At 27.5% G+C, this 14,936-nt stretch overlaps 3 protein-coding genes and 1 long non-coding RNA gene across 7 annotated transcripts; 2 read left to right on the top strand and 2 right to left on the bottom strand.

The window, feature by feature from the left end:
* Positions 1-374: 374 nt before the first annotated feature.
* On the bottom strand, positions 375-4,385 carry LOC105252755 (GTP-binding protein 2). The gene is made up of 7 exons (XM_011260307.2): positions 4,215-4,385; positions 2,992-3,270; positions 2,610-2,915; positions 2,171-2,431; positions 1,590-1,983; positions 1,079-1,364; positions 375-857 (listed from the first exon to the last, which is right to left on the bottom strand). Exons 2-7 carry the CDS (start codon positions 3,266-3,268, stop codon positions 573-575), a joined length of 1,809 nt encoding a protein of 602 aa, XP_011258609.1. The 5' UTR covers positions 3,269-3,270; positions 4,215-4,385; the 3' UTR covers positions 375-572.
* A 185-nt stretch (positions 4,386-4,570) lies between these two features.
* Positions 4,571-10,650, top strand: LOC112637839. 2 transcript variants are annotated; one of them, XR_003122764.1, is made up of 6 exons: positions 4,571-4,827; positions 4,972-5,049; positions 6,076-6,263; positions 6,852-7,107; positions 9,676-9,741; positions 10,160-10,650. It is a non-coding gene; the product is annotated as an uncharacterized LOC112637839 (long non-coding RNA). The 2 variants fall into 2 exon arrangements; XR_003122765.1 differs by lacking the exon at positions 4,571-4,827 and adding an exon at positions 4,871-4,908.
* Positions 6,852-10,245, bottom strand: LOC105252783. The gene is made up of 11 exons (XM_025408458.1): positions 10,182-10,245; positions 9,814-9,928; positions 9,625-9,728; positions 9,353-9,424; positions 9,189-9,289; positions 8,870-8,973; positions 8,511-8,752; positions 8,254-8,429; positions 7,921-8,065; positions 7,487-7,686; positions 6,852-7,075 (listed from the first exon to the last, which is right to left on the bottom strand). The coding sequence occupies exons 1-11, from the start codon at positions 10,197-10,199 to the stop codon at positions 6,856-6,858; spliced, it is 1,497 nt and encodes a 498-aa protein (XP_025264243.1). The 5' UTR covers positions 10,200-10,245; the 3' UTR covers positions 6,852-6,855.
* A 1,021-nt stretch (positions 10,651-11,671) lies between the features above and the next one.
* On the top strand, positions 11,672-14,936 carry LOC105252757 (DNA replication complex GINS protein PSF1). 3 transcript variants are annotated; one of them, XR_889330.3, is made up of 7 exons: positions 11,672-11,716; positions 12,239-12,359; positions 12,453-12,517; positions 12,774-13,080; positions 13,683-13,800; positions 14,425-14,561; positions 14,916-14,936. XR_889330.3 is itself a non-coding variant. In XM_011260311.2 (6 exons), the coding sequence occupies exons 2-6, from the start codon at positions 12,291-12,293 to the stop codon at positions 14,422-14,424; spliced, it is 570 nt and encodes a 189-aa protein (XP_011258613.1). In that variant the 5' UTR covers positions 11,672-11,716; positions 12,239-12,290; the 3' UTR covers positions 14,425-14,473. The 3 variants fall into 3 exon arrangements, 2 of the variants coding, with proteins under 2 accessions (XP_011258613.1, XP_011258612.1); XM_011260311.2 differs by lacking the exon at positions 14,916-14,936 and having other exon boundaries at positions 14,414-14,473; XM_011260310.3 differs by lacking the exons at positions 14,425-14,561; positions 14,916-14,936 and having other exon boundaries at positions 13,683-13,916.

Genomic DNA, 14,936 nt, shown 5'->3' with positions numbered 1-14,936 from the left:
AAAAATGTATAGGCCACACAAAAAAACTTTCTAGTTTTTATGTCCCTTTCATATTTCATTTTCAAACATACCCATTTTCTTTTTGCTTCCTCTATATGTATTCTAATAAAATTTCTGACTACTTATAACAAACAAAACTAAATTCTTTCTTTGTGACATGTTAATATCCTATTCAAAACAATAATATTGTCACATTTTGATAATTCTATTAAACCAAATAGCATAGAAGAAAATTGGCAAAACTGAACTTATATAAAAACTAAATTATTAAATTAAATTATTTACTAAAAAATAAAATATTTTATATCAATAAAATTTTATTTGAAGCTTTGTATCTATTATATAGATATTAATCTTTAAAAAGATCATCTCCAACTGTTTTGAGAAATATATAATGAAGCATATAACCAATTAGTCATCTAAGATCATTTGAAAACCAATAATGTCAGTGATTCTACTTTTATAAAATATTTATGCACTTTTCCCTTTTTTCTTTCATAAGTTACATATATATAAATACTAGAAAATTGCACATCTCGGATATTATTTTACATCGCGCCATGTAACTTCTTTTACTTGATTGAATTCTGTGATCCAATCAGGGGAAAGATCTGTGTAATTGTGCCAATTCCTTTAGTACGTCCTTCTCTGAACAATAGTTGCATTCCAACATGAAGATATTCTGGATGGCTAACGAATCTAAATAATACAGAAGCGGTGTCGTTTGTCTGCAGTCCCCTATTTTTCACATCCATTATCCCTTCAATGACACAAGTTTGCCTCACGTTACCTACGTGTACTGTTGTTTGAAAACCGGAGAATATCGCGGTGGCATGATATACTATCAGTACTGTTGCCTGAAACAAAGTATTTACAGTATTTAAATTTGGTATTTAAATATGCAAGTCTAATCGTGTATGTAAATTGACCTTCTTGAATATTCCTATTTTTAATAAACCTGTTCATGTTTTTTAAAAAAATGATATCTTGATAATATCAACAAAAACAAGAATTTAAATCGTTATATTAACAGCATAATTTGTACAGTTTATGCAAATAGCGAAGCTTCTGCACACACCTGAAAAAAAAGTGTCGCATGCGGTCGATCACGTGGAGAGACTAAAACCATTCCCGGGCGAAGATGCGGTAGGGGAGGACTACGATTTGTCGGTGGCGCTAATGTCAAACTGGCGCTTTGCGACGCTCTAACTAAACAGCACGGAGCTTTATTACGATGTAAACTAACTACTCTCACTGGACTAAATTCTCCATCTGGTAAAGGTCCCACTAATAAACGAGTTCCCGGTGCAATCGCCCCTTTAACGAGTAATCCTCCTAAAACTGGTTGTTTCAAACCTGCTACCCTATATACATTAAAATAAAAAAGTCACACTTGTGTAATATTTATGACAGATTTCTGGAAAAATCGCGTTAGTTTTGAAGCTAAAAATATTTGTAAAAATTATAATTATTAAACTGCAAAATATCAAAAATTCATAAAATTAATGAATAATAAATAATTAATAATTGTTCTATTATTTCATCGTAAAATATAAAGTTTGCAGAGATCGTTACACACACCTACCTACCTAAACGTTTCATCAATTTGAAATAGACACGATTCCGGATCAGAATCAATTGAATTCATCTCGTAAGGTGCCAAATTTTTTATAAACGCGGTTAATTCCTCAAGACCCTCACCAGTAACACAACTGACACTAAATACTGGTATCACATCGGACGTATAGTCCCATGACGTTATATCATTATTGCTAAACAATACTAATTGCTTAGGATATCCCTGCGTCATCATAGCATCCTCAAGTTGTACTAGAGTCTCAGACATGTCGCAAAATCCTAAATCGATTTTATTCACAACGATGAAAAATGGAAGTTTTAAAGCTAAACAGAGAGCCATGTGTTCCTGCGACGCTTCGTTTAGAGGTGGTGCTACAACTAGCATAACATGATGTGGCGAATATCCTAAGGAAGTGAAAATGACTATTTTCAAATATATATATATATATATATTATATATTTTTTATTATATTATATTTTTTATATTATTATATTTTTTAATAACAAATTTTTTTATTACAAAAATATAAATTATTTGTTATAATATACAAAATATATATCATATAATTACAAATTTTTTTTAATTACATACCTGTGAGCCCGAGTACCGTCGTCCTCAAGTATTTTCGATGTCCAGCTAAATCGATGAATGTAACAACTTTCGAGGCATGCTCACATATCTCTTCGGCTGTGGCCATTTCGGCATAGTTCAAGATGTGACCTGTACTATCGAATCCGATGATTTCGTGCGATATCGATGACGTACGGCCTGTTTTTATCTCGTGCAGGTGACGCAACATATTGAGTCTCGCTCTACCTCTACCATTGTCCAATTCACCCTGCGTCAATACTCCTAAGCACACCCATTGAGACATATTATTATTGTTATTAATACATGTTATTTATATAATATTAATTATATAATCTGCTCTTGATGAATTCGTACATAAAATAAGTAGATAATTAAATAGCAGAGTGTAGCATAGACTTTCAGTGCCTCTACCTTAAATATCCTCTGCTAATTCTCTCACCTAAGAGAGTCGATTTCCCAGCATCTTGTGCACCAATAACGGCCAGTCTCAGATCTACAATACTATCCTCTCTGTCGTCCTTCCGCAATTTTTTCACTAATACTTCAGCAACCTTCTTTTCCTCCTTATTAATATTATTATTTCTATTTTGAGATGCCAAAGTCTTATTTGTAGAATTCGTGGCTACACGCTCGCGTAATATTCTTATAGTAGCACCCAGTCTGGAAGCCATGTCTTTTAGAGTCTTCAGGGACGCTTTCATCTCCTCCTTTGTTAAACCTGCCAATTTTCCATTGTCTTCCACTCCTATATATATCAAATATTAAAAAGATAAGCAGAAAGAAAAATAATATAAAACTACAGATATTATAATTATATGTACCAATTTGATAAATTGCCTCTCCGTGTCCCTCTCTTAGCCTCCATTTCATCTGGGTAACAAGATGTTCAAAACGTTGACTAGATGGATTTATTAATTTTAATTTGTATTCTATGTTTCCTTGTTCAGGCTCCGGTGGCAGACAGTCCTCTTGATCTTCGTCAGTACTAGAAGTCTCGCAATCCGACAATCCATTTCCATTATTTTCAAAATTATTCCACTGCCTTTTCCTTATATCCTTATCATCTTGTGGATTAAAAAGTTGCAAAAACGATTCCATATCTGTAATTATTAATTATAAAAATAAAACATTTTTTATTTATTTAAAAATTTTATTATAAAATTTAATTAAACATAAGAATGTTTTTGTTTATAATTTTTACAAATATAAGGCAAAATAAAAATATTTCTCTTTTTATATTTCTTAGGCAATTTTATTATAAAAATAAAATTTCTTGAAATATATTATTAATATGAAAATAATATAGTATTGTGAATAAAATTTGAAATAAAAATCTTATAATGTAATATCATGTAGAACAAAGATTGCATCATATTCATACATATTTCACAATTTTAATTGTAACATTTTTTATTTTACTTATAATTTTTAAATAAAAATATTGCAAAAGATCAAAGAAATTACTGTTAAAATAAAATCTAATTTAGATTAGCACAAACAAAATTCTTACAATTTTCAAAAACTAATTCTTTTTTTAAAGAGATGATGCAATAGCTAGAAATTTAAGATTTATATGATTTTATTTATTTATATTGTGTCATTTCCTTCAGTTATATTTTCCACAACAACAAAATTTACATAATTATTCTTTTATATACTTATTAAATCAGTAAAAAAATATATGTTAAATGTGATTATTTACACTGAAACTTCTTCTTTCAAAGTAAGGCAATATATATGTAGGTATATTCCTGGCTACTTCAAAAGATCTGACAGATATGGACGTGTGTTATATTATGACACATTACGTTATAGCATATAAATAATGCTAATGCCAACATTGATAAGGGACAAAAAAGATAAGATCTAAGTGCCTATTTTTATCAATTTCATGAAAAAAGAGATCGATACGACAGATGAAATTGATTAACCATATTGATAAACAGCTGTTTTGAAAGTAAAAGTGACAAAGGGAAGAAAAAAAGAGAGGGAACTCGCGCAAAAATATTTTTAGCGCTTTAGCGCGAGCTAAACATATACTTACTGCATCTTTCCAATCACGCGTCTATTCTTCAAAAATTTAGATAGTCTTGCAATAACTGTATATTGAAGTTTTCGTCAAAATTCCAAAACATAATAAACGTAAGCGCACTATGACTTTCTTCTTTTTCTCCGTGTGCAATTAGGTCACGACCTGTCTGTCATTTTTCTATCGACCATGAACGATATGAAACGTAGAAAAGAAACTCACTTTGCAAATAACAAGTTACTCTCTAAAAAGTCTGTTCCTTTTTATGACATGTGTTTAATGTAAGTGTAAAGAGGAACAGACCTTTTAATTAATAATTTGTTTTTCGCAAAGCGAGTTTCTGCCCTATATTTCACATCGTTCATGGTCGACAGAGAAATGGCATGTTCGTGATCTAAAAAGAAAAAGAATCTATCGTGATACATCTTCCAAAAAGGATAATAATTCAATAAAGAACAAGAAAAAAAATTTTTTTGTTCATTTGTATAAAAGATTTTTGACGTTTGAAGTGAGATAGATATGTATATTTAGAGAGAGGAGAAATAAAGAGCCAAAGTGTAGAAAGTGCAAGCAAAATGAGCAAATGTAATTACACTGTAGTATCTTCCGGTTCTCATCGTTCAAAATGGTAAGTGATAATAAGCGATGTAAGTGATAATAAGCGATGAATAAGAGAATCTGATTTGATCAAAAAATGTTGCTTATTGAGGTAACTAGGTCTACCTATCAAATATTATATTGTTTAATTAATAATAAATATTTCTTTTTATAGACGATATCAATCATAAACATGAAAGGAAAAAGTGCGACAAACGGAACCAAAGTCCCAAGATGTATATTTCTGATCGAGGTAAATCGATAAATATCAATATTAAGAAAAACATCAATATTCTAAATCAAATACAAGAACTTATTGAACTTTATTAAAAATAATCAATCAACGTTTTTATGCTATTTTATCAAAGTTCATTTTCGCTATTGATTATTGTGAAATCTTTATAGCATGTCTTTTCTTTATTTATCCATTGAAAAAGTAAGAGGAATTGAATGATTGTGATTATATATAATAGCAATTTATTTTTTAAATCTTAAAAATTAGAATTGTACTTTAATGTAAGTCTATTTTTTTTAGCTGCATCTGTTATATTTTCTTTCGATTTATAATAATTTTTATTATAATTAGTTTCTTTTTACCAATATTTGCTTATACAATTCCAATATTTGATTTATTTTATTTATTTATTTTATTTATTTATATATGATTTATTTATTTTGAAATAAGAATATATTATCACATAATATAATGTATCTAAAAAGAATAGACTCTAAATTATATCTACAGAATGATTTAGTTTTACTGTTTACTAAAGAAATATTTGATCAATTGCAAACATTCAGCAGTATAAATAATCAGAAAATTACAATTGATACATATTTTTAATTCTAAATTAAAATAAAAATTTAATTTAAGGATTTAATTCTAATTTAAAATAAAAATTTCATAATTATTATTTTCAATTCTTGTCTTTTAATTGTAACTAAACTTTTTTCACCGTGGAATTCTGTATACAAAATTCTGTACAGAATCTTAATATAGAATCTGTTCTTATATGTATATATATTCTATACAATTTCTATTCCTAATTTCTAGTATAAATTATGTGTACGTACTTATTATATCATTAACATATCATATGTATGTATTTATTTCTTAGTAATAGTTTTTTATTAGAAATATTATTTAAAGACATCTATTCATTTCAATTTAGAGAAAAAATATTAAAACAGTAAATTAAAATTAGGATAATAATACTTTATTTTATATATATATATATATATATATATATATATATATATATATATACGTATCTTTTAGCTATACAGGTAAAGAGGAAAAAATTCGAAGTTTAATTACATAACTTTGAAATGGTTCTTTACGAACAAAATTTATGGACTATCTATTTTACTTATTGATGAAGGAACCTAGAAGAAAAGACTGTATTAATTGCAAAAATTGTTGATATTATCACTGGCGACATTAATATCTCTGGGAGCTTAATATTGGTAAATATTTAATATTTATTATTGCAAAAATTATTTTGTAATATTGTAGTAATATTGTAGTATTATAGTAATATTGTAGTATTATTATTGTCAGAATATGCAAAGTAAGATTATGTGTAAATACGATAGAGAGAATATGATAAAATGATCTTGACATTAAATGTTTTTGCACATATTCAGTTGTTGTATAGGACACAAAATTTTGAGACATTTTGATGTGTTTCATTTTTACACGAAGTCATATATGCTCTAAAAATCGAAAATTTGAAAAGACAAAAGGTTACAGGCGTTGCATGAAAAAATCCCATTTAATCTTTTTATAGAAATTAAAATAGCTAGAAAAAAAAATTTAATTTAATATAATCTTTATTCTTTATTTTTTCTTGCTATACTGTACATTTCACAGTTAGAATTTTTAATAATTTATGAGTAATCTTTCTTTCTCTTTGATATTATATTATTATATTATTTATTAAATTTTATCTGTAATCTTGGAATTAAAAGTTGTTTATTATTCAATTATATTTAAATTTATTAGATAAATTTTTTATTTTACTATTTCTCTTATATAAATCTATCTGCTATTAGATAGTTACGTTGCTGCCGTATCGTCTTGATGCTCTTCCAATTCCTCGAGTTTTTCTTCGTCGTCCGATTGTGTTTCCTCTACGGCTGTAACATCCGGGAAATATAATTTGGACTCTTCGATAGCTTTCTCTGGATTTTCACTCACATGATAAGGTCCAATTCCGGCAAAGCCCAAAAATGCTTCGCAACCTACTTTCTTCACTGTGCAGACGAATACCTCGTAACTGAATAAAAGATGGAATAATTTAATAACCAGGTAAAATAAATTCTTCTATTATTAAAGATGTGAAGAATTCAATACACATATTTTTTCAGAATTGGATAAAATTATTCAAAAATAAATTTAATTATATAATTGATAAAGATGTAAAAATAAAAAAATGTTAAAAATATTATCTAGGAAATTATTTTAAAAATAGAATTAAGTAAATCTGAAATATCATGTATATATATCATCTGATATATCATCCAAAAAAGAAAGTCACATAATTATAAGATTAGTTTTTTCAAATTCTGAAAGAAAAGTAGATTACATCAATTTTTTTAGTTTGATATATATATATATATATATATATATATATATATATATATATATATGTGTGTGTGTGTGTGTGTGTATGATAAAAGAAAAATACCCCGTTTTCTCTTCTGTACTCATCTCAAATGTCTCTATACTTTTGGCGATTATCTTAGCCTCAGGTGGTTTATCATATTCAAATATACCAAAATTAATGACCTCATCATTGAACATGTCGAGCACCATTTTTAAATCATTTTTACGTGTGTAATCATATTTGAAGATGGTTATCGGCACTTTTGTCATTTTATCTTCATACTGTGAAAAAAATTAAAATATATATATTATTAAAAAAGTGCATATGTTTCAATAAATTGTAAATTAGGAAATATAATATTATTGTTAAAGAAATATAATATTAAATCAAAGCTAATATATATTTTAAATTTTGTCATATAATTATATTCTTTAATTTTAAATATAATTAGTATCTATGTTTTGATACAAGTACTTTATAGATTTCTAGAGATATTAAATTTCACATATACTTACCGGATATGTTGTGTTAGTGTAAACATTAAATATTGTACGAAAAACGATTGCCTTGTTTCTAGGATTTGGAGGAGTCCAAACAAAAGGAAATTTTCGGTTTTCCTTGTCAGGAATTTCAAAAGCCGGGCAATGCTTTCCGGCATAACTATATAGAGTAATTAATTTTAATAATATAGATTATAATATTAATTGGAGAGAGAAGTATTATTATTAACTTTCAATAGTTTTTTATCAGTATTATTTTGTAAGAAAATATTATGGTATTATTTTCCGATTATATATATATATATTTTGTATTGCAAATCAAATTCCACATTGAGTGAAATCACATACCATTCTTCATTTAAACACTCATCTGTTTCTGGTAATGTTGGTTCATTGAACAGAATACTGCACAGATAATTATGAACTTCGAGATTCTTTCTCCCTTCGATAATCTTCAATCGTATAAACATACATTTACCATCAAAGAGCAATTGTTTGGCAGTTTCCGAAAAGCTATACGTAGACTACATGTTAAAAATAAAACATTATATTTTTATTAACAATAGCAATCATGAGACTGTTACAACATAGGAAAACAAAAATACTTCATCGAGCATCTGTCGCAGCAAATCCTCATTCAGTCGTTTGCGTATCTCTTGTTCCACAGTGTAATTTTCCGGTAGTATTTCCTCAATTAACTCCACGTATTGTGGACTCATTCTCTTGTCTCTTCTGCGTCCTTCTTCATCTTTGAATATCCAGGGAAACAGTAGCAAACAAGTCTCGTTGCATAATGATGTGGTTAGATGCAGCATCTCCGCCTCATATCTCGCTTTAGTTTCAGCTTCTATAAAACGATATTTTTACTATATTAGACGATAAGTAATTTTTGATATAATTGGATTTTGTCTCAGGCGGAAGCTGATTTATTTAGTTATTAACTTATTGTTAATGATGATTTTACCTTTTCGAGATTTTTTCGCTATTTCCTTGGCTATTTTTGCCTCTTCCTGGATTTTCAATCGTGTTACTTCTTCCGGACTCTTCTCGGAAACGTCTATCGAAAACCTGTATTTTTTGCATTATAAAGAATTCAAAAGTAATACTGAATTTTTATTTTTTAATATTGTATGCAGTTAGAACGTTATAGAATCCTTCCAATTAATTGATATTTAATGAACAAGTCCATTTTTAATGGTTATTAAATTAATTTTTTCGATTAATCTAGATATTACCAGTATTTATATAATAATGTACAAAAATTTTTGAGATGATTTCCTTACTCATGCTCGCCGCCGTTTTGAATCCTGTCGAGCTCGGTCGTCAACATTTGTATGAACTGTGGACAATGCGCTCCAAACATTAAATTGATCATTCGTCTTTCCTGCCAAAAAATAGGATTTCAATAATAATTGTTTCTAGCGCGAATCATTTGAGGAATACTCACATGAATAAACATCCATATAGGTTCACTCTTTCCTTGAAATCTCTTTAAATCGGTGACGCGATCACAGTTTGCCTGAAAACGATGAAAGAGAATTTAAAAAAATACTTTTATATGATTAGTTGAAGATTGATTGTGTGTGAAAAATAATTTTAGTAAATATATTATTTCTAAAGAATATATCTTGATTTATAATGTTAATTAATTATTTTTTATTCACTCTCTTATATTGATATCTATAATAATCTATTTTATATCACATTTTTGACAATTACCGTGGCATAACTCAATGCGTCGCCTCCAATTTCCATTTTTATTTTTTTCAGGATGCTCACCATGCCTGTACAAGGACCACTCCAATCCGAGTACACGTCCACTACTAAATAAAGATGGTACATTAAAAATATTTAAGAGTCTAATCGAAAAGATATTTCTCTACATTCATAAGAGATAAAAAGACTCGCCTATTAAACCTTTCCGCGTCAATACCTTCGCCCATTCTTCGTCATTAATAACTTCTGTCTGTAATGCCGTGGGTGCCACCTTCTTCGCCATTCTTCTTGTCGTTTTTGCTCCACCCTAAGATAAAAAATTATGTTAATCCAAAAATATTATGCATTTCAGGAATAATCTTCTAATAGTTCCAATGTTTAAAACTTAAACACATTAGAAAGAATTCAAAAGTAAAAAATTCATTTAAAAAACATCTACAAGATATATTTTAGATATTTCTTTGCTTTTCCAATTTCCGTATTGTTTAAAATTATTATAATTTTATTGAAATTATATGTAATTTATCTAATTTTTTAGACGCTCCCGATTTTCTCTATACCCTTTTATAACGCAACATCTTCGAAACTGGAAGGATGTTAATCTCACGGATCGCGATTATGAAATAACTAGTTTTTTTCGCCGAAGATGTGAGCTTCAATATCGGATCGATTGATCTACGACAAAGTGGAGAGAAGTACTGCATTAATCGTGTATTTTCTGCTCGTTTACATAGGCTCGGCTACACGGGGACATCGGCGACATGGTAGGCACGCGATATAATATAATGATTAACGAGCTCGTGATACAAATACATGCAGAGGTAATTACGGTGCAGAAAATCGAGGGTTCTGCTAGCAGGGTTCTGCAAATTCTCCTATATAATAGCCTGTCTCAAGACATTAACTCGGATATGTCTTTAAAAAGAAACCTCTTTCTTAACAAAGGAGCGATAGCAACGTCTAGAATTGAAAGCCATTTGGTTTAATATTATCTCTCTGCTGTTTTTTTATATAAAAATGATAGCAGATTTCTTTTCTCCATTTAATATAATTGCATACTTTAATATTCATAGTATTTATATATTTATATATTATTTTTAAATATTAAAATTATGAAAATATTGGCACAGATATATTAAATATCACATATACGCATATATCATTATATAATAATTTATTCTTTCTTATTTATATATAAAGTCTAATATATAAGAATTATAGATTATTTATTTTCATGAATTAAAAAATCATAATATTTTAGAATAATACTAATATTTATATACATATATTAATATGTATATACAATATGAAATAATGTAATAAAAAATATTACAAACAGAATCATTCTGATTCTTACAATGCATAAGAGTTAATCTTCAACATATATAATACTAAATTCGACAATTTGTAATCAGTAAGCAAGGACAAAATCGACGTTGCTACTATTTTGCATATAAAACTTCACAGTTTTATTAAAAAAAAAAAACATTGCTATATTACAAAAATCGTGACTTAATTTACCGATTAAAATAAATTGACACAATTCTGTTTCGTCGCGTTTTTAAAAAGCTTGGCAAGAAATTGTTTGCGTGTCACGACCGATTTTTCTTCAGCAATTAGGATAATTCTCGTTTAACAATTAAAGCGAGACTCACGCATCAATAAGTAACCACGATCTTTGTTGATTTTGCACCTGCTTGGTTACTATGTAGTTATATTATTATATAAGAGTCAATAATGAATTTAATTTCTATATATATCTTAAAATATATTTAAAAAATATGTTTTAGGAAAATAAATGAGAATATATAAAAGTCATTGCTTAATGATATTCTTTTTTTTTTTCGAATAATGTGAAATATAAGTGCCCACATATATATTATTTATATGCATATGTATGTATATATATATATATATATATATGTATTTGCATATAAATAATGATTATAATTATTATACAATTAATTATTGATTTAAAAACAATAATTTGCGGAAATGTATTCTTGGATGATGTTTTGTCAATTCATCACTAGATGGCATTTATATATGTATTTAAAATGTGCGTGTAATACGTAGCATTCGAAGTACTTTGCAGGTGCGATTTATTTTCCATTGTTTTCGGTTATTTTTAAATAAATTATTCACGCAAATTATACTTTACAATCATATCGGATATTCAAAAAATCAAATTTATCATTCACAGATACAGTAACGTTTAAAATAATTTATTATTGAAGTTGATAAAGATAGAAGATGTGGAATATATTAATTTTTGAAAATAACATGATATATATAGATTTAAAAATTAGATTTTATTTTTATTAAAAATAATATTTGATAATTATTTGTCAAAGTAATTATTATAAGTGCGTAGAGAGCAATGTCTTGGAGGTTAGGTTTAATCTCTCGACAAGTTTTACGCGCGTAAACGTAACAGCTGATCACGTGATAATAGGATCAATGTTTAAATTTTAATGTATTTCTAAATAACTAAAAGTTGCTAAAAATTAAATTAATTAAACGCGCGACTTTGTGTGTAAATGGAAGATAAAGATTCAAGATGGTAAATAAGGCAAAATGTATAAATTTTGTAATGAATATACATTTTATGTTACAGAGATATACATATGTGGTAAAAACTTTAGCAAACGTTATAAAATTTTATAAGCATGTTCGGAAAAGAAGCAATCAAACTCATAACGGAGCTCGATATGTATGAAGATATTCGACCATTCAATGTAAATATTACATGAATGTCATTATTGTTGTAAATATAATCAGATAAATATATAAGAAAGAGATATAATCATATAAAATCTCTTAATTTTCAGGAGCAGGTAATGCGGCAAGTTTTTAAAGAAATGCAAAGCCTTTACGAGGCCAATCTGATAGACAGGTACATTAGATGATACTTTGATCGAAACTATTTCATGAAACTATTTCACAACTTAAAAAAATTAACATAGGAAATAAAAGTTTAAAATAGTTATTGTATAATTAATATTAAAATAATAATACGAAAATAATAAATTTAAAGAAATAATATATTTGCCTATTCTTTAATTTAGCAATCAAATTTGATTAAAAACTAGATATCAATCTTTTGGCAGGTGTTTTGCCGCAATGTCTTAAACTGTCTATAAATGTTTCAGTAATGCTATACAGAATGAAGGAAACAACGAGTTATTACCATCAGTGCATTTCCGCCATACAGCCTTGCTCAGGAACAAGAGATGCATTCTGGCATATCTGTATCATCGGATTAGACGTTTACGACAGATGCGTTGGGAATTGGGCAGCATTTTGCCAACTGAAATAACCACTAACTTGCTGAATGCAGAGGTACAATGGTTTCAGAATTACAATAAGTCTCTGGCTACTTATATGAAATCGATTGGAGATAATCATGGATTGAATCTGACTGTGAATATGAGCCCTCCAAAGACGCTCTATGTCGAAGTAAGTATCTACAATATGTAAACCAGAATACAATAAGAACTGTACAAGAAAATCATTTTACTCGTTTCCTGAACTTGCTTTTTATGTGTAATTATTTCTATCTATGTGTATTATATCTTATCTATCTGTGTGTTTATATATTATATGTCGTTTATATGCATCTTCAATCTTTATATATATATATATATATATATATATATATATATATATATACAATATCACAAAAAAGTAATTTTTTTTCTGAATTATTTTCAAATAAATTTTCATCATTAAATATTTAACACATAAATATTTAATACATGAAAAAAGAATGTAGCATATTTTTTAATTTTTTGCCTTATAAAAATTTAGTCTTGCTTTATATTGTATGTGTATAAATATGTTTCTTTTTCTTGAAAATCTTTTTTATAAAAAAAATATATTAAAAGACATTTATTATGGACTTGATGAGTATTTTTAAGGAAGTAAATTATCTGTTGAAAAAGAGAGAGATATTAACATTTTTAAAAGTTCTGAAATTTTAAGAAAAAAGAGAGAGATTATTAGAAAGAATATTATGATTAGCTTTTTATCGATAGTAATCAAATACAATTTTTTTTCAGGTGAAATGCTTAGCTGATTTTGGTAAGTTGGAACTCGATGATGGCGAGATTATTACTCTCAAAAAGAACACATATCATTTGCTACCAAGAGCTACATGTGAGCCACTTATCAGACAAGGTATACTTGAACACTATAACGTATGATGAGCATTGTGATTTAATATAAAGAAATATTATTTCCCTATTTTTATTATTATTTTATACCTTCCAAAATTTATGTACTGGATACTTTATACGCATTTTGTTAATAAAAGTTTTATTTTTATTTTATTTCTTTTATTTTAGCGCAATTGCCTGTAATTACATTGTGTATCTTTCAGAATGCTTTTATGTATGTATTCGTATTTAATATTAAATGTGATTAAATTTCCATTTGATATATGAGACCGTCATATTAAATATAAGCTTAATGATAAAAGATGGATTACAAATTCAAATCTCAGATTTTTCTTACATTTTTAAATTTCTTCCAGTTTTTTTCCATCACGTTTTAATCTCAAAAGTCAATAATTTTTATTGTTATCGCGTTATCAAATGTGATATATAAAGTAATACATCAAAGTAAATATGATCCCATCACTAAAGTATCAACTCTTGATAGACTGTGACCGTAGATTTTGTGATATACATTTTACCTTGATCGTTTATCGCAACTTTACAATTTTATATGTATTGTTATTTAAACCCCCAATTGTTATTTAAGTCTTATTAAAACAATTTAATTTTTAAAGTCATATTATAGGATTACTAATCGCTGTTAATAACAGAACATGGATAATATAAGGGGAAATCCATGTATGTATGCAATATGGCAAATGAAAGCGAACCAATATTTACCTAAGATTAGTAAGACGTAGTCTCAGTACAGTTTCAGTGATGGTAAGAATGGTAACGCTTCCTTTCCGTTCCATCAACGAATCTCAAACTTATAAAATAAAGTAAGGACATTTCTTTTTCCTTTTTTATCTATTTATCTTCCTCTTTTACCTATCAGAATTTTTTAAAGATATAATTTACAAGCAAACATGATATAAATAAGAGACGAGCTTTGTAAGTTAATAGCATATAATATATATGCATATAGTATTTCACATAGTTTATTAATTTTGAAAATTTTGTAATTTCTTTCTCGATGAAGACCGATAGGAGTCGACATCTATCTCGCGCAATCATCATTTTTGAGTTTTCCTTCTCCTGATTATGAAAGACTAAGGCAGTGTGAATTTCCTGCAGTGAACGGAAGAAAGCACATCG

The sequence above is a fragment of the Camponotus floridanus genome, unplaced genomic scaffold (genome assembly GCF_003227725.1).
Source record: "Camponotus floridanus strain SB8 unplaced genomic scaffold, Cflo_v7.5 scaffold21, whole genome shotgun sequence".
Taxonomy (NCBI): domain Eukaryota; kingdom Metazoa; phylum Arthropoda; class Insecta; order Hymenoptera; family Formicidae; genus Camponotus; species Camponotus floridanus.
The sequence above is the reverse complement of the archived record's forward strand: the minus strand, read 5'-3'. Positions and strand labels throughout refer to the sequence as shown.

Excerpts from the sequence above, each read along its gene's own strand:
- LOC105252755 (XM_011260307.2), bottom strand. The coding sequence starts at position 3,268 with ATGGAATCGTTTTTGCAACTTTTTAATCCACAAGATGATAAGGATATA. Across the intron at positions 2,916-2,991 it reads AGAGGCAATTTATCAAATTG|GAGTGGAAGACAATGGAAAA; the intron begins GTACATATAATT and ends TGATATATATAG. Across the intron at positions 1,365-1,589 it reads CAAATTGATGAAACGTTTAG|GGTAGCAGGTTTGAAACAAC; the intron begins GTAGGTAGGTGT and ends TAATGTATATAG.
- LOC105252783 (XM_025408458.1), bottom strand. Across the intron at positions 9,729-9,813 it reads GACGCGGAAAGGTTTAATAG|TAGTGGACGTGTACTCGGAT; the intron begins GCGAGTCTTTTT and ends ATCTTTATTTAG. Across the intron at positions 8,974-9,188 it reads CAAAACGGCGGCGAGCATGA|GTTTTCGATAGACGTTTCCG; the intron begins GTAAGGAAATCA and ends CAAAAAATACAG.
- LOC105252757 (XM_011260310.3), top strand. The coding sequence starts at position 12,291 with ATGTTCGGAAAAGAAGCAATCAAACTCATAACGGAGCTCGATATGTAT. Across the intron at positions 12,360-12,452 it reads AAGATATTCGACCATTCAAT|GAGCAGGTAATGCGGCAAGT; the intron begins GTAAATATTACA and ends CTTAATTTTCAG. Across the intron at positions 12,518-12,773 it reads GAGGCCAATCTGATAGACAG|TAATGCTATACAGAATGAAG; the intron begins GTACATTAGATG and ends TAAATGTTTCAG.